Consider the following 24,558-nt stretch of genomic DNA (forward strand, 5'->3'; position numbering starts at 1 on the left):
TATTTTATCTGTTTAATTGTTAGTTCGTTGTTGCGCTGTACACAAAACCCCACTTTACTTCACTACTTTACTTGTACCTGACGGGTACAAGTTCTCCTACCTCAGACAGCGAACTCTCGCAGTGCAGAGCGTTGCCGTGGTTACGCTCCGATGGCCGCGAGAATTAGACGTGAGGAAGGCGCGGCTTGCCGTGGCCTACTGATTGCCTCACACTCCACACGCTATAAAAACATGGCTTCTTAACATTATATCGGCGTATAACACGCATACATCATTTGCCCCCTATTTTCAGGGGGAAAAAAGTGCGTGTTATACGCCGATAAATACGGTATTTATTTATCTAGTCACCTTATAAAATTTTGAAATATGTTACCTGTCAAACGGTTCACGTCTTAAGACCTTTGTGGTTATTAGTATATGTAGAAATTGTGTATTAAAAATTGTATTTAGAAAGATATATGATTTTAAATCATGTTGACATTAAAAAATGAATGGTGTAGTGGCCCTTTGTAAAACTAGTTTTTACATTATTTTTTTCATAGGCACTGGCGGTGGCCCGCCTCTAGTTATCTCATATACCTCATATGAGCAAGAATTTCAATAACTCATCCCCATAGAGCTCATCAACAGCATTAATGTCAGGGACACAGACAGACCTGTGTCTCAACCACTGGCTGGTGAATATTGGATACTGGTGTCCCTTGTTAAATTGTCTGTTTAATCAGTTATCCTGCAGCCTGATAAAGGATTTTTTTTAATACTTTTCAGAACAAATTTTTTATTTTTTCTCATCAATATTTAAATTTTATTTTATCAAACTTACGTAAAATTTCACACGTGTCTCCACACAGCCACAGAACAACAGCAGGCAAGACCAGAGCCAGCAGGACCTTCAGTTGTGCCAGGTGCATCATCAGTTCCAACACATGAGGAGGAGAACGTAGCAGGTAAATCCACCAATGTTGGATTTGGGGAACAAAATATGTTATTAATAATTTGCTTGCAATGTTAATCACCTCTATCTGCTAGTGTACATAGAATGGTAATTATTTGTGTTTGTTTGCATTTTTGGTTCAGGACCCTCACAAGCACAGGATGCAAGTGTTCCTATTGATGAAGATGATCACGCAGATGGTTTAGACGTCAATGAGGAATACATTGTCCAGCTTCAGCCACAATCACCACCAACAGCTGCTCACCAAAGCCAACCCCAAGAGCACACTGCACCCACATTGGCAGACTCTATCCGCCAATTGCCGAATGTTCAGGCAAGCTTGATGGAATTTCACCAAGACTCTTTGTGAGGAATTCAAAAACAGCTTCCATGAGAATGTCGACTGTTACAACATATACATGACAATCAAACCGCCTATATAACACCATGGACCGCATCGACAGCTCCTTGGTGCACACAGAGAGTGCAATCAATAATCAAACAGGGGCAATGCGGGAAATGTCTGAAAATGTAATAGCTACTTTGGGGCAATTAATGACCCGACTACCAGTGGCCACAGCCTCAGCTAGTTGTAGTGTAAACACTACCCCAAGCCCCTCCTTACCCGCTACTCCTGTACGGTCCAGTGGGCAGATCAGGGGTGGGAGACATGCATCCAGTAGACGAACAAAGTCTCCTGAGCCTCCAGGGAAAAACATAGATTACTTAAATTAGCATTTTTGGTTAAAAATGGTTATAAAATGACATATTTGTGGCTAAGAACACATACAACTCACAGACTGTGCCATATGTGTTTAGTTTATTTTTCTTAACAGATAAAACACAATTTCTGTTGACACTAGTAATTGCAATGGTGTTTGTTCTTAATATGTTTACATTTCAAAACTTTTACAAATGTGATTATTGTAGTCATATTACAATTAAACAGAAATGGGTCTTCTCAAACACACACACATACCTTTTTAAATCATGCTAGCTGATTTGTCTACATATTCTGTTGTGATGCGTAAATTGAATCTATAAGTCAAAGTTTAAGATACAAAATTAAATAAAAATTCACGAACAATTACAGTTTCTGAAAAAATATACTCAACTTCAAAATAAGTTGCGATGATCTTCTCTCGCACCTGCCACTGTATTATCCACATCAGCTGATGGAATGAGCTCTTCTGCATTGTTACTGTCAACTGCAGATGTTATTGTTAAATGCTGATTTAGGACCAAATTATGCAGCAAACAGAACGCCAACACGATATCTGACACCATACCTGGGCCATAGAGAAGCACACCAGAGTTATCTAGGCACCTGAACCTGGTCTTCAATAGGCCATAGGTACCTACTATCACCTCTCGAGTGGTTGTGTGTGACATTATATTTGTGTTGTACATGAGCATGTGGACTCAATGGAGGATTCATTAACCAGGATTGACACCCAAATGAAGCCCAAATGAAACTAAAAATAATTACTTGCTGAAAACACTACATCAAAACTACAAAAGGCACCCCCTATAAATACATACCCAGTAGCCATCCTTCATTCATTTCATCATGTTCAAATTTTTCATACAGGGGAGGTGGGGGAAATGTTGACCCTTGAAAGGGCAACACAAATGGAACCAAAATGTTAATGAATTCCCCCAAAACACAAACAAGCATGGCAGCCTGCGCCTGACTATGAAAGGATGATGAATAACAAAAAGCATGGGGTCCCCTCGTCCGAGCACTATTAACCCTAGTGCTGCCAGCCTACTGCTGGCTGCGTGAAAATCGGAGAAAAATTTGCGTAGGGTCCCCCTGACTTTCACATTGAGGGGACCTCACGCTATAGTGCGGGTGGCACTATAGCAGGAGGACACACGGTCCCATAATGACAAACCAATCCCAGGATGTTCAGCGCTGGGCTGGATTCCCTAGGGACAGAGGAGGGTTGGCAGATTTCAGCCCGGGGGGCAAGCACACAGCAGCGGCCCATCCTTAAAGGGTGGTTTTTGGTACAATATATATTTATCTATATTGAAAGAGGCTATTGTAGTGTTGCTTAATCCATATATATATATATATATATATATATATATATATATATATATATATATATGTATATATATATATATATATATATATATATATATATATATTTATGCCCAGGCCCAGAGCTGGATTAAGGCTCTGGGGGGCCTGGGCATTTTAGACTGGGTAACCCCCTATGATGTAGCATGGTTATCATTTTAGACAAATACACAAGCAATACTGTGTGCACTACTGTTAGGTGCACACAATTCTGCCTTCACGAGCAGTAAAGCGGGACATGAAGCGGAACATACCTTCGAACTGTCCGAGGCGAAACAGTCACCCAAGTTCGGGACTGTCTCACCAGATTCAGGACAGTTGGCAGACTGTCCTGCTCTCTGGTACCTGTCTTGTCACTGTCACCACTTGTGGCTGCTGGTTACTTTTGCTCATTTGCTGGTTGTATAGATCCTGGAATGTTGGAGGCCCTATTTGGAAAAAAAATGGGTACTTGAAATTTAGAACACTCCAACCAGTCCCGATGCTAAATCAATAGCACTCACGTTTTATAATTAGGCCTACCACCAGCCACAGCATTAAAATAATATTCACATTTGCTAAATATATCCCTTTCTCTCCAACGAACCCTGACATTAGATCGCAAACACATTTAATATATAATCCTATTTCCCTCCCTCCAAACATTCTCAACAATAATTTAAATAACAAATATTACCATTTCCCACAACAATCACAGGAATTAAAGAAACATAAGCACATTTAATAAATAGACCTCATTTTCCACAACCAGCCCACATTTAATAAATAGCTCCCAAACCACCCCAGCATTAAATTAAAGGTCTAATTACCCCATTATAAATTCATAGGCCCCACTATTAAATGAAATTGCCCCACCATCACCCCAGAAATAAAATAGCACCCAATAATTAGCCCCCACCTGCACTACACAATTAAATTAATAGCCTACCTCCCACATTATATTAAGACCCCCCCCCCTCCCTTCCACACTACATTCATTTACTGGCCCACCCACACACTACATTCATTTACTGCCCCCCACCACACACACACAGCATTCAATTATTGGCCCAAACACACACACACACACACACACACACACACACACACACACACACACACACAGCATTCATTTACTGGCCCCCACACATTTTGCATTCATTTACTGGGCCTCCACTCACTCACACACACACACACACACACACTATACTGGCCCCATACTCATATATATATATATACAATATGCTGCCACACTCACATACAATATGCTGCCACACACACATACAATATGCTGACACACACACACACACACATACATACATACATACATACATACATACATACATACATACAATATGCTGCCACACATACATACAATATGCTGACACACACACACACACACATACATACATACATACATACATACATACATACAATATGCTGCCACACATACATACAATATGCTGACACACACACACACACACACACACATACATACATACATACATACATACATACAATATGCTGCCACACATACATACAATATGCTGCTGACACTGACACACACACATACATACATACATACAAGATGCTGCTGACACTGACACTAATACATACATACATACATACATACATACATACATACAAGATGCTGCCACACATACATACAATATGCTGCTGACACTGACACACATACATACATACATACATACATACATACATACATACATACAAGATGCTGCTGACACTGACACTAATACATACAAGATACTGCCGACACTGACACTCATACATACAAGATGAGGCCGACACTGACACACACAACCCTGCATTTACCTTGTTCTATCCTCGCCGCTCGCTCTGCTCTGCAATCTTCTGACATGGGACGGCACCTATCATGCTGTGCGCGTCCCATGTCACAACAGAAGGGAGGATGGGCTTTCGGCAGCAGCCAATGAGAAGGTGTCTGGTCCCGGAAAAGGGGCCAGCCACCGAGTAACTGAAGTTAGAGCCGGGCCAAAATAGTGTTTTTGGGTCCGGCCCGGGGGACATCTGTCCCCTGCCCACCACCCCAGCCCGCCCCTGCCTAGTGAGTGGGGTCCACCGAAAATGACAAGCGGGAACTCTCTCTAGGAACAACCAGCTCAGTGCTGAAAGCACTAGGGCTCTTCATACACACCTGGACGGTGGGTGTAGGGTAATATCGGCAAAAATAAAGTTAAAAAAACAAACTGACGGAATTTTGCTTTGTGAAACTACAAGTCCCAGCCAGCCAGGGCTGCCCTAATCAGTGTGGGCATGCTGATGCTTGTATAACTACAAGCACCAGCATCCCCATGGCAGCCAGGGCATGCTGGCACTTTGAGAACCACAAGTGCCAACATGCCCTGACACCCATGCCTGGCTGAGACCTGTAGTACCACAAAACAAAATGTTTACAAAATCACAACATCCTCTTTAAAACCACATACATGTATTAAAAATAGGAAAACCCCAATATACTCACCAATCTGATTTCTTCTTCTTTTGTCAGCAACTTTTAATCCGAAAATGCTTGTAAACATGTCCAAAATTAATTTGTAATTTCAATTTATCGTGTTTGAAATGTCAAAAATAATTTGTATTCCAAATGTCTCTGCTTGTAAATATCTTCCATTCTTCTGGCCAGAAGAGCCCCCTTGTTGATTGCAGTCTTCTGTTCTTCAGGCCAGAAGGGACCCCATATTTGTAATCCAAACCGGAACATGCTTGGTTAAAAAAAAAGCAAAAAAGATGACAGACAACACTAAACAGCTTGTACACTGTACAAGCTCCGATACGCAATAACTATGACAAAGTTGCAAGGTCTCAGCCAGCCATGGGTGTCAGGGCATGTTGACACTTGTGGTTCTCCAAGTGCCAGCATGTCCTGGATGCTATAGTGCCACCCACCCCAGCTGGTTTGCTTAGTGCTGGTTGAGTTAAAATCAGGGGGACCCCACGCAATCTTTTTCCCGATTTTCACGCAATCAGTAGTAGTTTGGCAGCACTAGGGTTAATAGTGGTTGGGCGGGGGGACCCCACGCATTTTTTTTTTAACATTTATCTATATTTAAACTGTTGATGCAGGAACCTGCGGCTGTATAGGCAGGGCAGTGTAACAGTGATGTGTTTACTAATCTAGCAGTTAGGAAGCAGCGTGGTCTATCTGGCGATTTTTAAAGCAAACTCCGGAGAGTTTGCTTAATCGCAGCTTCATACTTTTAAGATTTGTATAGCTAGAGTATCAAACAGTCAGGACTTTGATCTCTATCGATTTTGGAAATGGCAATTTTGACAGAAACACATCTCTGGCAATTTTATCTAAAATCTCACTTTGATACATCTGCGAGATGAAACACCCGCAAGAAAATCGCTGGATTTTCAAAATCGGAGCTTGATACATTTACCCCCAGATGTCTAGATTCCTGCACACAATGGTGTGCATGTGATCAGATTAACCGCAACACTGGAGATAGCATGTTTGCTGATTATCATAACAGACACAATGCATCTGCATGTCTGCAAATTTACATACAAGGGACTTTGCAAAAATATGTTTAATTTACTAATTAAACACATTGCTACATATTGAGGAACCATTTTGGACTCTGCAAATAACCAAGCCTCTGTACGGCCATTTTCTTAAATATATAGAAAGTGCTCAACTCATATCTGAGAACAGAGAAAGCAAAGAAAAGCTAGGTCAAGCCTGTCACTTCTGTACAGATACTTTTTCACTGACTCCAATTTAAGTGATTCATCTATCTGTATTGGTATCAATAAACTAATTTAGCCTTATAGAGAATGATGGAGCCTTTGGTGTCAGAATGGTCAATATATTATGTCTTTCTCACCGTCTTATGGTCTTCAGAAAAAGAGATAGAATTCTCCATTCTTAGTAAAATATTGTCTCTCTTTCCTTTTTAACAAACCCATTTAATCGTTTATAATCTATAATACCAAGAAAGAATCTGACAACCCTTCCATGTAGTAAGATTTGTACCTTTCTGAAAGAAATAAACAGTTCACTTTTACCTACAATGCTCTTGCTCTTGATGAATGTTCCAAAATATTAACCTTTTTAATAGTATTGGATAGTCGTTAACTCAATTATAAAAATAGAGACACATATTTATTTATATTTTTTGTATTTTTTTTTATTTTCCAGTCATAATTCTGTTTTAACACTGCATAAAAATAATCACCATAGAAGAAGAACAAATGGTATTTGGTGGATTCGAACTCACTTAAACTTAGTTTTTTACCAGGAGAAGTTTTCTGGAGTTAACACTGGGGCGAAACAAAATAATGTAACATTTAGGAGCAAACATGCAGCAGAGCAGAGCCCAACTGGAAGACAGGATGGCAAAGATCTCCATGGCCTCAGTATACTTGCCACTGGTACTGAGTGAGGCTGGGATGAAAGACAACCAGACACTGAAGAAGGCCTGCATGCTAAATGTGATGAACTTGGCCTCGTTAAAACTGTCAGGAAGTTGTCTTGCTAAGAAAGCAACAAGACAACTCATAACAGCCAAGAAACTGAGATAACCCAAAGTAAGCCAAAAGGCTGTGGGTGAACCCTTGTTGCATTGAAGAATAAGTGTTCCAGTTTTTGTATGTAAATTGTATTCAGGGAACGGAGGAGAAATAATTAGCCACATCAGACAGATCAGGAATTGAAGTAACATGCCCAAAATTATGACTAGGTATGACATATGAGGACTAGCCCATCTTCTTAAATCACTGCCTGGTTTAGTGGCCTTAAATGCAGTCATAACCACAATTGTTTTGGCTAAGATGCATGAAACGCATAGAGAAAAAACCATGCCGAATGTCACGTGACGTAGAATACACTTCTCACGCTGAGGATAACCAATGAATGCCAAGGAGCACAGAAAGCAAAGGGAAAGGGAGATCAAAAGAAGACAACTGATGGTGTAATTGTTGGCACGGACAATTGGAGTGTACTTATAACACATCAGAACCCCTAAAATAGCCATAGGAACAAATGAAGAGGCAACACTGGTGGAGGCCAAAGTGATACCCAAAGTCTCTTCGTATGACAGATATTCAACTGGTTTTGGGAGACATCTGTGTTTTTCCTCACTTGGCCATTCATTCCATGGACATTTAAAGCAATCTGTCGAGTCTGAAAAGAGAACAATGTCCTGTGTAAAACGCCAGCGCTCATTAAGGACCACTGCTTTTACCCTTTTGCTAACTCACCCGTTTCATTGGAAATCTCTCCTTGTGAGCAAGGGACACACTCATAGCAACAACTCGGTTCTCCTCTCATAGAAGCTTTTCTGAAACCCGGGAGACAACTTTGACTGCACACTGAGATTGGAATCTGTGAAAAAAATTCCTGTATTAGGAAATATACATTTGTCTTACATTTCATAATGGAATATAATGTATTCAAATCCGAACGGAGCTGTATACCGAGTACACACACAAATAGGGTGAATCCTTGAATCTTCAAAAAGCACATTCATGTGTATTATATTATTATTATTATTATTATTATTATTATTATTTTTATTATCACTATTAACACGTTTCAACATATATTTAGATGGTTTCTACAACAGACACCTTATGAGACAAGAGATCTGTTTTAATGTTTTTCTTAAAGGTACATAACCATATTCACGTAAAAGAAGTCAAATGCCTGTCTCATTACACTATATGTGAAGTCACAGGAGCAACAATTGCATAAAACATGATCCTTTCCTTTCTACAATAAATATAAGTGCAGATGATCAGAACAGTGCCTCGTATACTGGTCACAAGAATTGTGCCTGCTTTGTACACTGACTACTAGAATGTGTTTAGACTCATACACACACCTCCAGATCATACTTGCCAACATTTTTTTTTCCTTTTCCGGGAGATGCCGGCTGGGACGTGGGCGTGCAGGGGGCGGGGCTGCGAAATCGCGTCATTTTGGCCCCGCCCCCGTGACGGAATGACGCAAATCGCGGCATTTTACAGTGGGGGCGGGGCTAAACGCCGCGATTCCGGGTGAATCGCGGCGTTTAAACTAAATTTTTCCCCCTTCCTATCAGGGAGATTGCCACACTCGTCCGGGAGACTCTTGCAAAATGCGGGAGTCTCCCGGACAATCCGGGAGAGTTGGCAAGTATGCTCCAGATAGGGTGTTCGTTTAGTATTTCAGCCACACAATTGGAATCAGATTGCTTATAAGCTACCAGATTCCAATCTGTTTTGTAAATTTGCCAGAATTTGGCTACACTACAACTTAATTTGAATGATTTCTGAAAGTAGGCTGAGTGCTGGGAGGCATACGGGACATTTACCTTTAATCCAATAGGCTTGGGTGTATATGACAGGCAGAGAACATAAGGACTGGGGTATATTTATCAAGCTGCGAGTCATTTAGCAGAGAAAAGCACAAAAAAGGAGTAACTTTGAACCTCGCCACAGCCATGTTGCTTTGGAGGGGATGTTAATTTAAAATGTGGGAATAGATTTATGGTTGGGAAAGGGCATGTCCTAGATCAACTTTAAACTTCAGTAAAAAAGAAGCCAGTATTTAAATTATGTGCAAAATAAAAATAATTTGCACCCCTTGCAATGTAACATGATTTGTCCCGGAGAAATGTTACTTCTTTTTTTGCCTTACTTCTCTTAATGACTCAGGCCCATTGCCTATAGCAACCAATAAGTTTCTATTGATCATTTATTTAGTACATTCTAGAAAATGATAGCTTGCTTATGATTGGTTGCTATAGGCAATATCTCCACTTTTGAAACCCGACGGAAACTCACAGATTGATAAATTTACCCCATTGACTCTCTCTTCTGTCATTACTCTACTGTCCACGATATCTCAAATTTATTGCCACACAAGGACCTGTGTTATAATAACTATCATCTGATACAGTAAATAAATTACCTTCTTTACCCTTACATGCAACAAAGATTAAAATTTATATTAGTGTAGTGTATATTAGTGTAGTCTATTGCACATCTGACATTATTATATCTGCCAGCATGGTGTAGATAGCAAATTTTGACTTTTCCTCCTATGAACTTATTCCTCTTACCTTTTGATCACCAAATCTCCATTGTATAGAACTTGTATTAAGCATTAGGGTTTTTGCATGGGGGGCTGTACTGTTATAATTCCCCACCTTGACCTGTCTCATTTTTCCTGCAAAATCCATTTGCCAATTGACAATGTCATACACAGGAGGAGGATCTCCATGTTTATCAAAGAACAAATCCCTTCCACTGCTCAGCTTCACTCGAACTTTCTTCATGTAGTGGAAAACCTAGAGGAAGTAAGCAAAGAATCTATGGGCTAGATTTACTAAACTGCGGGTTTGGAAAAGTGGAGATGTTGCCTATAGCAACCAATCAGATTCTAGCTTTGATTTATTTAGTGCATTCTACAATATGACAGCTAGAATCTGATTGGTTGCTATAGGCAACATCTCCACTAGTTCAAACCCGCAGTTTAGTAAATATACCCCTATGTCTTGTTTCCCGTATCTCTTTACCAAAAACACACTGGTAACCAAAAGAGGGACGGCAGTTTGTAATTTTATATGTTTTGCTTTCTTCTCTGAAATTATTTGCTACATATAGAAGAATGCGGTGCTAGCAACAATCTGCACATAGGATCGTTATTCTAAACTCAAAAACCTGCTGTGCGATTAATTTATGACCCTCAAATTTTTGTCTGTTAATTATCTTTTCTTTGTCAAGTGATAAGAAATGATTTAATATTGCAATTTATCAAAACTTTTCAGCTGGGAGAGCGTCTCAGATAAAATCCTGTCCCAGCAAAAATCCTATAGTAAAATTATCATAATTGCGATCACTTAACTTTCAGGTTCTCCCTGGCCTATACATGATGGGGCCATCAGGCATCCCTTACTCAGAACAATTAGTGATAGAAGTGAGGGGACAAAGCCTGCAAGGGAGGGATCAGAAGACAATAAGGTTACAGGAGAAGAAGTTTTACAACCAGCAAAGGAAGGGGTTCTTTACAGTAAGGGCAGTCAAGATATGGAATTCACTCTACCACGCCTTACACTGGCTCCCCTTCCCCTACAGGTTCCTTTTCAAACTCCTCACCACCACTTACAAAGCTCTCCCAGTCTACTGCCCACTATATCTCCCACCTCCTCACCATTCACACTCCTGCCCGCTCCCTGGGCTCGGCCAATGACCGTCGCCTCTCCTCCATTCTGATTACCTCTTCCCACTCTAGACTTCTCCGAAGCTGCCCACCTGCACTGGAACGACCTCCCTTGCTCCATCCATCTCTCTCCCAACCTATGCTCCTTCAAACGGGCATTTAAAACCCACCTGTTCCTTAAAGCCTACCAACCATCCACCTAACCCTTCATCCACTCTTCTCGTTCTCCTTCTCTCCCCTGGTCCCTCTCTTCTCTCCCCCTTGCTTCACTGGCTCCCTTTTGTGCCTGTTTTTGTTTCACCCTCCCTTAGGATGTAAGCTTGTATGAGCAGGGCCCCCCCTCCCCTCCTGTCTCCATACCGGTTCTTCTGCTCTGGCTTTACTCCATAAGTCTCCCCGGAGTTCCTGAAGCATTGGTACTTTGTGTTTATTGTTCTGTACTGTGTCACCCTGTTTGGTCTACTGTTTATACTGTGTATGGCGCTGCGGAAACCTTGTGGCGGACCAACAAATAAATGGTAATAATAATAATAATTCACTGCCAGGAAAGGTTGTGATGGTAGATTCTATAGATATGTTTAAGAAAGGGTTAAACAAATTTTTAGCGGAAAAGTGTATCCAGGGATACTACCATTAATTAAAATGAAGGAGATAGGATTAAAATAGGACTGCAATATTGTGTCTGGAGGGATTTTTCCCGATTGAAACAGATTGGTAGTTGCTTATTCTGGATCAATTTCCAATATAAATGAGGGTTCGCAGGAGACCCAAAATAGGTTGAACTTGATGGACTGGTGTCGTATTCAACCTCATCAACTATTTTAATATGTTATGTTACACTTCTCCTGTGATGCCCTCCCCTTAAGTTTTACATGCTAATGCCATTTTCAGATGAAGCTATCTATCAGGGTCAAGTTCCGAGAACATATGCTTTTGGGAGCTTGATAAATTGGTCCATATTAATAAACATTCCATATTTAGAGTTATGGGGACTGTGATATCCAGGGCCGGATTAACCCGAGGTCTAACTGGGCTATATCCTAGGGGCCTCGGGCAACCAGTGGGCCCTTCAAAGTCCTCAGCAGCATTATTGATCGGTCCGGGGGTGGGGGCGGGGGCGCTTCCAGCCCGATCAATGCTGCTGAGCACTGTCAGTGCAGTCATCCATCCCCGGTGTTCAGTAATCTACTTACTGAAGAGATCTCGCGAGAGTTCACTTTCACGAGATCTCATCAGTAAGGAGCTTACAGTGCGCCGCAGAAGGAGGACTGCACTGACAGGTAAGCGCTTCACGGGTGATGTGGGGCGGTGGGCGGCTCACATTGGGGGCCTCGCGGGGGAATGGAGGCCCCCTTAGCCCAGGGGCCTCCATTCCCTTAATCCAGCCCTGGTGATATCCTGTGATATTTTGCCTAATACAGGAGATATCTTCGGCTTTTGATATGTATTCCCAATACAAAAATATGCTTTAACCATGTGGAAAAGCTGCAAGGTTTAAGACTTGATAACTAGGCCTCTTTATGTCAATGGTCAAAGCACGGGACCTTTTACATTGTCTCCATGCCTTAATACACCATTTCGCAATCTTTACCTTAAATATGCTTACTCCACCTCTATATTATACATCATATATTGTTTTACTTAAACAAATTCAAATAACTACAATAACTTATTAAATTAAAGTTTAAGTGCAGATTTCTTACTTGCCATGGCTTTAAATTCCAAATATCTGAGCAGCTTCCGTTAGAAAAGGGGCCTTTGCCATCTCTGCACATGCTTAGGTCATGTAAGGCTTTGGCAACTACATATACAGCACTGTAGAGGTTATATAAGAGCCGCGTGCTGGTCACATTATTCAAATAAATCTGAAAGTTCTCCACTCTATCTTCCTTGGTGCAATTCCTTGTTGGTCTCTCATGTACAAATGTTATGTTTCTGAAGTCCAGAAATGCGCACCCAAGACTGGCTTCCCAAAACATCCAGTCCCATAGCTCTGTTGAAAGCTTTGAGAAATGAAAATTGTCAATAAATTCACGGAACCCTGGAATATATTCACTATAATAGGCAAAGCCCATGGTTCCCGCAAGGAGATTTAAATATTTTTCAGCAGACAGCAAGTTAGAAGTTGCCCAACCTTCACTGGCAACCCAGATCTTCTGAGTTATATTCTGACTTAGAATCTTATCGAATAGAACAATGAGATCAACGTCAGATGAAAAGACGATAACAGCTTTGGCTCTTGACATCTTGATAGTCTGAATTATACGTGGAATGTTTCGATCAGGACGATTGCTCTGGATATACTCCATGAATTCCACGCAAGCTCCAGATTTGAGGATTTCTTGTTTGACCCCCTGAATGCCCTGATATCCATAATCATTAGAATCAGCGACCATTCCCACCCAAGTCCATCCGAAATGTAACACCAGCTGGGCCAGTCCTTTGGACTGAAAAGCGTCACTGGGAGCTGTACGGAGAAAGAAAGGGAACTGAGTCCTGTCACTCAGAATGGAACTAGTTGAAATGTGACTGATCTGCAACGTAAAAACGAAATTCAGTATTATTTAGTAACAATAAATACTTGTCTCTTTTTGGTTTTTTAATATAGAATCACTCAAATTTTAATCTGTGTAGTGAATAATTTTATGAGACAGAATAGAACAATCTGACTTTCCAAATTTCACAAATAATCTTGTGGAACACAGTTTGGTACAAGTTTTTTATTGAATTAATTAATGAATTGAATGGAATGAATGCTGGTAAATAATATGATGATTCTCACTAAAATAATCAAGAAATGGTGGCATAATGCTTCACATAGCTCTTTTGGGTTTCTGGATCAAGATGGGGGATAGAGAAACAAAGGGCCCGATTAAGTTCGGATGCAACCTGCACACAATTTGTGTTTTAAAGAAGAGCATGGATCTTGAGCGTAGTTTTGACCAGTATACACACAAGCATCTGTTCATTAAAAGGTCACAGAACACATAAAAAAATATATAAAATAATTGAACAACAATTTTTTTTAACATTAAATACATAAATCAAGATGTTTTAAATGTGTGCTGTACATTTATATAGTCAATGCATTTATATAGTCAATAATCCTTGTATACACATTTTCTTTGCTACCTAGTGCCACTCATACATGTAGTTTTTAATGCAAAGACAATACCATGTCAGTCATCACTATCAGTTGGCACTTACATCTGCCCTGCAGCTGGTGCAAGTGATATGGCTGAAAATAGGTGTACTTAAGAGACACCCAGGACTTGAATAGGCCGCATCTGTTTCAGCATGCCCTTGGGATGCCCTTACTATACATGGGCCTATGTTCATCTGCCCCTTCCCTCCCCCATTGCGCTTTTCAAGTCGTAGGCAATTGTGTCATTTGCATTCAGCCATGTATAACCAGCAATTGCGTCCATTGGCATAAGATCAGTTTCTGAGCTTACACTATTTCAGCAAACAGACTTACGTCCGAACATGATTTTGCTCAATATTTTTACCAATGTTGACAGGATTTCAGAAGTCTGGAAAAATTAATTAAAGAATGTCAAGTGATAAAATACGGTTTTATCATAAGAAGCAGCAGAGTTATACCACACATGGGAGGCTAAAAATGAACAACATCTAGTCATTTGTATCTCCAGTCAAAGGGCTATATCACTTCTGGCTTCATTGTGGCCTGTTGGTGCTCACCCGAGAGTTGGAAAGCTTCTTCTTCTGACCTTATTTTCCACCATTCCTGAAAACGTACTATCAGTTTGATTGAATTATTATCTGATATTGCAAACCTTTTGGGGCTGTAGATAATCATTTGTAATAAAGCAGCAGGTGTGGCGGGCTTCAACATTGAACTCAATGTTTTGGCATTTGTTGCCGTTATTGAGAGTTTTTTTTATTTCATCATGAAACACTTTTTAAAATTTTAAATCAAAAGAGGGCAGGAACTGTACATGTTTTCACATTGAGTATAGGATGCGCTGCATATCTAATGTCAGTTAGTACTGTGGGCAGGGCCGGATTAAGGGAATGGAGGCCCCTGGGCTAAGGGGGCCTCCATTTCCCCGTGAGGGCCCCCCCCCCGTGATCGGAGCTGCCCGCGCCCCCGACCGATCAATACTGCTGCTGAGCACTTTCAAGGGCCCCCTGGATGCCATAGGCCCCTGGGCTGTAGCCCAGTTAGCCCTATGGTTAATCCGGCCCTGACTGTGGGTTCGCAAGCTAGATCTTCCAAGAGTTGCTTGCCATAGTAAATTATATTGGATGCCCATCAAAATATAATTGCTATAAGTAGATGGGTTCAGTGAGTGTATTTTTCCAAGCCCCCTCAACTACATATATATTTCTACCTAGAACCCCTACATACTCTACTCTTTTTATTACACACATATCTTGGCGATCATATTACATGCCATTTCTGGAGTCCTTCATATTTTCTTATACAGGCTGGGTACCTATTTGTTATCATTTGAACCTGAGCTGATCCTGTTATCTCAGTAAGCAGCCACTGTAGGATTTAAATAAACTCACTGTATAGAAGATGTAAATTGTATCTCTCTAGTGTTTAGCTGTGATGTGCTTGGAATGTACTTCATTGATGGAGATCACAGCTTAGTAAATGAGGAATTTGCCAGGCATCATATTGCAGCATAGCTGCATTGTGAGTATTTGCTGTGAAAACCCATAGACACGTAGGCCCTGATTCATTAAGGAAAGCAAAGCAAAAAAATTAGTTACTATGCACCTTGGCATAACCATGTTGCATTGGAGGGGTAACGTAAACTTAAAATGCGGGGACAGATTTATAGTTAGGGTAGGTCATGTCCTAGATGAACTTTAATTTCAGTGTAAACATAAAGCTATCAAGTATTTGTGTGCTACATGAAAAAACACCCAGTATTTAATTTAAGTGCAAAATAATAAACTAATATGCACCTCTTTCATTGTAACATGGTTTTGTCCAGGAGAAAACGTACTCATATTTTTGACTTAATGAATCAGGCCGTTTTTTTAAAACATTAATATTCATCTGAAGAAACGTCTCTTGCTGAATACAGGTCTAGGTGCGCTCTGCATACATGGCTTTTGCCATATTGAGACAGACACAACACACTGTAGGATACCTACAATACATATGTGGAATATAAAGTCCCAGCAGAACTACATAAAAAAGTATTAATTTATTGTCACCTGTTAATAATAAATTTATTAATGTAAAATATAAAAAAAAAAGTTTTGTTCTTATTTTTTTCCCCATGAAATACATCTATCATGATGTTATCAATGTCTACTGTACATAAATTGAATTTGTACAATTGCTCTTTATTGAAAACACATGTTCTCGAATGCATACGCATCTGTCATCACTATCACTCGGGACTTACACCTGACATGTAGCTGGTGCAAGTGATACGACTAAAAAACACATAACTTAGGGATGTCCAAAGCTTGAATCAGACATTGCTGCATGTGCTCGCCCTTGGCATGCCCTTCCTGTACAATGCCTCTATGCACAGGCCCCCTCCCTCCTCCATTCCGCCCCAGAAATTGTAGCTGTTGGAAGAGTATTGTCAGGTGCCGCCTCCGCACTGTCTCTCTGCTGGTCCTTGTGTCCCGTTATCTAGCAATGGGCCGCTGCCCTCCGCTACCGGGTCGCCGCGCGCATGCGCAGTCCTGGTTGCATCCAGTTGCGATGTCCGATAAACTGCTGATAATGAAGAAAACCCCAGGGGGATAGAAGGGAGACGCTGGCATCATTAGGGTGCCAGAGTATTGGTCTCGCCCTGCTCCAGTGCTTGTACTGTCTGTGGCTCCTGATACTGTTATTCCCTTCAGATTCTCCTTTGGTACCTTGCCGCCTGTCCTGGTTTCCTGAATTTGGCCTGTTCCTGATGATTCTTTTGGATTCTCCTTCTGATCCTCGCAGTCCGCTGGTTCTGAGCCGGTTTGATCGACTACGCTACTCTCTGTTCCTATGCTGGTGGCCGTCTTGGAGAACCGCGACCATTTCTTGGCATGCACAGTGCAAATTAACACAACATACGGCATGTATCGGCATTTAGGTTTCTTAATGAATCAGGCCCATAGTACTTAACAAGGGGCCCTCACAGAGTTTTAAGTTGTGAGTAGTAGCTATACCATTGTTCTCACCTTAGCAAGAAGACACATTTCAAAATAATATATATCAAATTGTAATTTAATAATAATGAGGGAGAATAAAAAATATAACACTAAATAAAAAGAATTTGAAACCAATAAAAAAAATGGTAAATCAAGAGCACTAAATCTGAACATACTTGTGGGTACCTGATCACGCTTAAAATGTGAGCCATAAGTATTGAGAAGGTAGATGTACTATAACCGATGATAGCAGTCAGTTGCTTCCTCTTTTGGCAGTGGAAATTGGGTATAGCTTTGTTCTGCCCTGTTATCATCCACAAGGTAACTTCGAGTTCTTTCTGGAGCACCCGACATGAATCATAAATCTGAAAGCCCAAGCTGATGTTGGGGAGTAGGTTGGGGTTACTGTTTATCTCCTTCATTGCATACCTTATAGTCTGTATTTGAAGATATTTGTCCAGTGGAAGTCTGACGGAAGAAATGAAAATGAAGAAATTATGAATTATATACATGATATTTAAAGCAGAAATGTATGATGTGTATATATAGGAAATATGTGAAACTGTGACATTAGAAAAGAAACTCCTCCATGTATCTCAAACAATGACATTATCCATGGCCAATGGCCAATCTCGAGCACTGAATTACATCATTGCACCCACTCTATGGAATTCTCTCCCTCGCACATTAAGACTCTCCTCTGGTCTACAACCTTTCAAGCGTTCTCTGAAAACCCACCTCTTCAGACAAGCTTATAATATTCCTCAACCACCCTCTTAACCTCACTACATTGCCCTATTACCACCTGTTATACAACTACCCCTTGACCAACATTGTTGTGTGACAGGATCGTTTAGCTTATGAGTCACTTTTACCTTTTACTTTTACCTTTGCAGTCTGGCTAGGCCGACTGCAAATGAAGACTTAACCTCATGTCTCAAACTCCCATTATCTAATAGATTGTAAGCTTGTGAGCAGGGCCTTCTCACCTCTTTGTCTCTTTTACCCAGTTTGTTTATTAGTTTACTATGTTTGTCCCCAATTGTAAAGCACTACGGAATATGTTGGCGCTATATAAATAAATAATGATGATGATGATGATCATCATTGTGCTCTAGAATGGGTTGATTTATTAAATAACATAATTGCCTGTCAGCTTGGTAGATTCATGGGCAGCACAGTGGCCTAGTGGTTAGCACATCTGCCTCACAGCACTGGGGTCATGAGTTTGATTCCCGACCATGGCCTTATCTGTGTGGAGTTTGTATGTTCTCCCTGTGTTTGCATGGGTTTCCTCCCACACTCCAAAAACATACTAGTAGGTTAATTGGCTGCTATCAAAATTGACCCTAGTCTCTCCCTCTGTCTGTCTCCCTCTTTGTCTGTCTGTGTGTGAGTGTGTGTCAATCCTAGGGAATTTAGACTGTAAGCTTTAATGGGGCAGGTACTGAAGTGAATGAGTTCTCTGTACAGCGCTGCGTAATTAGTGGCGCTATATAAATAAATTATGATGATGATTTGAGTTTGCTTCCTTCCTGTACAATTACATATGAAACAAAATAGACTTATTTTTCTTTCCTAACATTTGATTGGACAGAATGGTGGTGAGCTTGGACCTCCCAAATAGAGGTGACTTAGTCAGCCAAGCCGGTTTAAATTATACCTACTATTTATAATGAAGTAAAGTCTATATAGCAGCAAGTTTCCATGCACACCAGTAATCTAATGTTGAGTAGCTTGAAAAGTAAAGCAGATAGTTATGGGGTTGATAATGTCAGAAAAAATACATTTATGCTACAAGTATAAATATGTTGTATGCTACATTAATATTGTATTACATTTTGAGTAAGCATAGACTTTATTAATCAATTTTAGGGTTTTAGTTTTAACTGACAACCTAATAAAGATGATTATTGAATGAAAAGCTTGATGTTAATCTTACTTAGAGCTAAATGTAACATGTAATTTAGAGATTACAAAGAATTTTAAATATTGTTCTAATTATGACATTTTTAAGGTTATAGCTAATATAAATTGTAATATTAGTCCTGTTGGAAGCACTCCCCATCCGTATAAATGAAAGATATAGGAATAACAATGGTATATTAAATGGGGTTCTACTAAACATGAATTGTTTTAGACATTGCAACTGTGTACATGAATCTAATGAATTATTCCTAAAATACCAAGGAATAGAAGTGGTATAAGGTTGTGGGGATTGGGAAGTTCTTCAAAATATTAAGAAAAGAGAGACTCTTTAAAATACAATTTTAATGGTAATTATGACATAACTGCCTTCTTATGAATGTTTCATTGTATTTTTTGTAATGTTGTTTTTTTAGATTAATTGTTAATTATTGAGGGTTTGTTTACTTTAAGTTGTTTAGTTAGTCGATATTAGGGCAGTACCAAATTGCTTTCCTGCTTTCAGGTTATAATACATTTCCTTGTTTAATGTTAGTTATATAATGGAAAAGCTAGCAATTAGCAAAGGGATTGGACAAATAGATTATAGATTAGCTATTGTCCCCTATAATTGCAGGGGTTCCAACTCACTGCTCCCTTTGAAGTAATGAGTGAGGCATTAGTAATCCTTAAACTGATGCAAGTCTGACGTAACAACCTTCCTCCCTGAACAGAGGCTCTGCTACTCTCTCTGGCCTGGCTAAAGCACCTACATATAGCATGCCCCTCACCCATCTATCCCTGCTTCAACCCATCCCATAGTAAATGCTTTAGCAAGAATGATTTTTCTCTGCAGCCACTCCACAGCCACGGCACCACTGTAAAAGTCCATATTCTTGGCCACCATATTGAGATAACTTTTAAAAAAAAAAAAACACCAATGCTTCACTGTTCTCCAATCTCATCTCAAAATACATTCTTTCACTCCCTCTTGTGCTGCTAACCATTGAATTGAACATTTAAAATCAGACTCTTACCCAGCCTTCAAATGTTTAGAGGGGAGTTAAAATGCCAGCTATGTGGTGTGCGGACGCTACCGCAATGTCCGGCTGCCAATTGCAGTAGGAATCTCGCCTCTATGCGGTGCGATAAATGATAAGTGAGGATTCCTGTCATAACATGGGCACGAGGTGTCTCCATGGACATTTCGGAGACACCTTACGCCAAATTGAATCTACCCCCTAGTTGTTCTCTGAAAACCCATCTCTTTATTCCGGCTTACTACCCCCCAATATATTTCCCACACTAAACTACCCTCACAACCAATCTCCACTTTGAGACATATTTCCTCCTCATGTTTCAGCAGCCCTCTTTGAAATAGAATCTGAGCTCTCTCATAGGCATGGCACTACTACCATTTATTTTCAGGGCTGCATGTATTTTGTCTAGCCCTATTTTATGTATGGTCATGTTTTCACCACTGCCCAAGCTGTGGAATAAAGGGAAACCTTAAACAACAACGACGATAAATATTAATAATAATAACAATTAAGGCAGTGACAATAGGTCTGTAACACTCAGGTCTTACATTGGAAAAAATTGTTTAAATAAAAAAAGAAAAAATTGTAACCCCCCAGATGGTACCATCATGGCCCACATGATCATGTACCTTCCTATGCAAATAGGATAATTTCTAAAAACATATAAGCACAAATGCCATGCACTGTAGGAAACACATGTTTTGCACTCCATAAAGGACCTTTATCTTATTGTCTCACTACTCCAGAAGTTTAATAGCATAGTGGGCAGCACAGTGGCTAAGTGGTTAGCACTTCTGCCTCACAGTACTGGGGTCATGAGTTCAATTCTCAACCATGACCTTATCTGTGTGGAGTTTGTATGTTCTCCCCGTGTTTGCGTGGGTTTCCTCCGGGTGCTCCGGTTTCCTCCCACACTCCAAAAACATACTGGTAGGTTAATTAGCAGCTATCAAAGTTGACCCTAGTCTCTCTCTCTGTCGGTGTGTATATGTTAGGAAATTTAGACTGTAAGCAATGGGGCAGGGACTGATGTGAATGAGTTCTCTCTACAGCGCTGTGGAATTAGTGGCGCTATATAAATAAATGGTGATGATGATGATAGCAGCAAGCTTGGGATATCCATACAGTAACTGTGAGTCAACTAAACAACTGGATCATTTGGTAAAGTTGAACAGTCAAGCAAAATACAAATAATAGAGTGCTGTGTGGACTTAACAATTGTGCCATGCATTGAAATAAACATACAGTAGTCTTAATTTAATTAGATATTAGATATGTTCGTATTGCTTATATTGGTCATTTATTCATAGTATATCTCAGATAGCACAACAATGTTCCATGAATTTTCATTTTTCAAAGATAAGCCAAATCAGATAAAACACAAAAACCCCTCCATTCTGTTCTTCATTTATCATGTGTTCAAGGAAATGAGTGCCTAATCTCTGGCTCTCCTTATAGGTCCTGGTATTGGAGTAACAGTTCTCTGCCTGACCCAATTAAATACATAATAAAATGTGATATTTACCCTTGCTCCAATGCAACAAATTTTATTTTTATTAGACAGGGTATCTATTTTACAAGACCCCTGGTGTTCTGACATGAATTTATCTGCTGGCCTGGTCTGGACAATAGTTACAAACATAACCACAGGTAGACTTCATGCCTGTAAGATAACCATAACGTGTTCAACACAAGGAAACTTACCAAAAGTGACTATTTCCCTCAGATGCCTCCATTTGTTCATGTAAATATATATCTATATTTGGTACGCTTGTTATAATATAAATGTTGGATATTATTTTTGACTCTGCAGGAACTTTTATAGCTATATTCTTGTTGAGTCGTATCTATCATATATGATATATGATATATAAGACTCAACAAGAATATAGCAATAAAACTGATATTATGATTACCCTAGCACCCGATCAATTAACCATTTTGCTATGTAATCACAATGAGAGCTGACATATAGCATAAAAAAATAATAAACATGTTTGAATAAATATTATATTTAATAGTATATGATTATAATTTTTAAACCGAGGTAAAAGAGTTGCGCTCTACTCCTATTGTTGCATTAACACAGGGTATCCCTCCCTACACACTGAAAATATAGTAAAAAGTTAAGCGCTCATTGACTTGTTTGTTCATTCAAGTCTTAATGACTATTAAATATATTCTGGTTTGCGCTCTTATACCCTAGTTGCGATTTCTATGTCTCACATATAAATTATATCATATTATGAGCTATGGACGCTGTCTAAATGAAATCTGATATTGGTTGACCACAATTTATTAAGGCTAATTAAAAAAACAAGATACATAAATACATGGATACATAAATATAATCATATCAAAACAATAAATTAACTTAACTTTTTACTATGATTATAATATGTGCAAACTTTTGCTGATAACATGCACTATGTTAATCCATTGATGTTTAGATTTTGTAGATTTTAAAATAAAGTCTTACTTCCTACAGATGACTTGTCCTGGTTTCTCGTTGTACAATATTTTGCTGTACACTGTTTCCACATGAAGGGTTAATACTGCTCCGACTATGATATCTCCACTCCAAAACATATCCATCTGGTCTGGAGCCTTAAGGGTGCAGCTTTGTCCATTGGAATAGTATGCCGGAACAAGATAATACTGAGTGAGGTGCCAGAGTATCTTGTAGGCAAACGTCATTGACCTGGAACCACACAGAAGCATAGTAATATAATTAACCAAATGTTACACCCATCTTTAGGTTAGACAGTAAACAAGTTTTTTTTCATTAAAGAAGAACTCCATTTATGTTTTAATTGTTATCTCCTAATATTTTTAGGCTTTGCCCCATAGTGAAGCTACAGATTTAAACATGCTAGCTCAGACCTGGTCAAGCTGTGGCTCCCCATTATGTTTTGCCAGCTGATAGCCAGCAGATTGTGAGCAGGGTATGCTGGGACTTTAGTTTCCCAATACCTGGAGAGCCACAGATTGTCCAGGCCTATGTAAGCTTCTCTATGGTATAAAAAAAAGTTAGTTGCTTGCAGAATATATCAGTGGTTCGACAGCTCTCTGTTTGGTTGATTTTTAAAAACATTATTAGTAAGTACTTTTTTAGGACTGGAAAAAAAAGGAAAAATAAATAATTATTATTTGCAAAAGAGCTTATGTTTCATTGGGTCACATTATTATTTAAAATTAAGTGGTGTTAACTTTAAATCTTAAAAATTAGGAGAAGTGACTTGTTTTAAATTTTGGCAAATTAACAAAAAGAAAAAAAAACTCTGTATAAGTTGCAGTCACGTAATATCAATTCAAACTGCTATTTCAAAATGAAAAAAGGCATTACGATGGTAGTATAATACATTCATAGACGTTGTCACTCAAATTTTTCTGTAACATTCCATATTGCTAGCTAATTAAACATTCTAAATAGACATTACTTGCTACATTGTTTGTTAGAATTAAACACGTGTTTAATAAAACATCAAAAATACATATGTTGAGAAAAATGTAAAAAATATTTTAAAAAGGGGGTAAATACTGAGCTATATCCTGAGATTAATAATTTTGCAATATTATTTATTTAAACAGGGAATGAGTATGACTATTAACTGAGAATTGTCTGAAACACCAAAAGGATTATTTAAGTAAATAGCAGTTTTGATAAATGATATATTGACATAATTTATGTTGTAAGTACCGTGTGAAATAGACTAGAACACAAATACAATAATTACATACCTCATTTTACTGTAACTCAGGCTTTGAGTAGAACATTTAATATAAATAACATATATATATATATATATATATGAAGAGGAATTTCTCATTCCCAGATGAGCATTAAATGCACTAACTGAATTTACACCATGGGGATAAAGAGATAATTATCTACCTCCTGCATATAGAAAGAGGCATTTATGCTATTTTTACCAATTATCTCTCTGTTTATTGCTTGTTTATTCTCGAGGGGCTTATAGAGTACACATTTTACCCCCGTCCCAAAAAATAAAACACCTGCAACTATAATTTGATACAACTAGGGTCTGATTCATTAAGGAAAGTAAGGCAAAAAAATGAATAATTTTGCTCCTGGATAAACCCATGTTATAATGCAAGGAGTGCAAATTAGTTTATTGTTTTGCACATAAGTTAAATACTGGCTGTTTTTTCATGCAGCACACAAATACTTGATAGCATATTTGTACACTGAAATCTAAAGTGGATCTAGGACACGCACTACCCCAACTAAAAATCTGCCCCCAAATTTTACATTTAGTTCCCCCTCCAA

The 24,558-nt window shown here is 39.2% G+C and overlaps 1 protein-coding gene across 1 annotated transcript; it reads right to left on the bottom strand.

Annotated features, from left to right (window-relative positions):
• Positions 1-7,276: 7,276 nt before the first annotated feature.
• Positions 7,277-20,134, bottom strand: LOC142150576 (extracellular calcium-sensing receptor-like). The gene is made up of 7 exons (XM_075205776.1): positions 20,019-20,134; positions 17,499-17,790; positions 17,053-17,211; positions 12,900-13,730; positions 10,097-10,324; positions 8,253-8,391; positions 7,277-8,175 (listed from the first exon to the last, which is right to left on the bottom strand). The coding sequence occupies exons 1-7, from the start codon at positions 20,132-20,134 to the stop codon at positions 7,277-7,279; spliced, it is 2,664 nt and encodes an 887-aa protein (XP_075061877.1).
• Positions 20,135-24,558: the final 4,424 nt, after the last annotated feature.

Source organism: Mixophyes fleayi, chromosome 4 (genome assembly GCF_038048845.1).
Source record: "Mixophyes fleayi isolate aMixFle1 chromosome 4, aMixFle1.hap1, whole genome shotgun sequence".
NCBI lineage: Eukaryota > Metazoa > Chordata > Amphibia > Anura > Limnodynastidae > Mixophyes > Mixophyes fleayi.

Coding starts and splice junctions, on each gene's coding strand:
- LOC142150576 (XM_075205776.1), bottom strand. CDS start 20,134: ATGGTGGCCAAGAATATGGACTTTTACAGTGGTGCCGTGGCTGTGGAG. Junction 17,791..20,018: donor GTTGAAGCAGGGATAGATGG/GTGAGGGGCATG, acceptor TTCTTCCGTCAG/ACTTCCACTGGACAAATATC. Junction 17,212..17,498: donor GCGTGATCAGGTACCCACAA/GTATGTTCAGAT, acceptor GTGCATGCCAAG/AAATGGTCGCGGTTCTCCAA.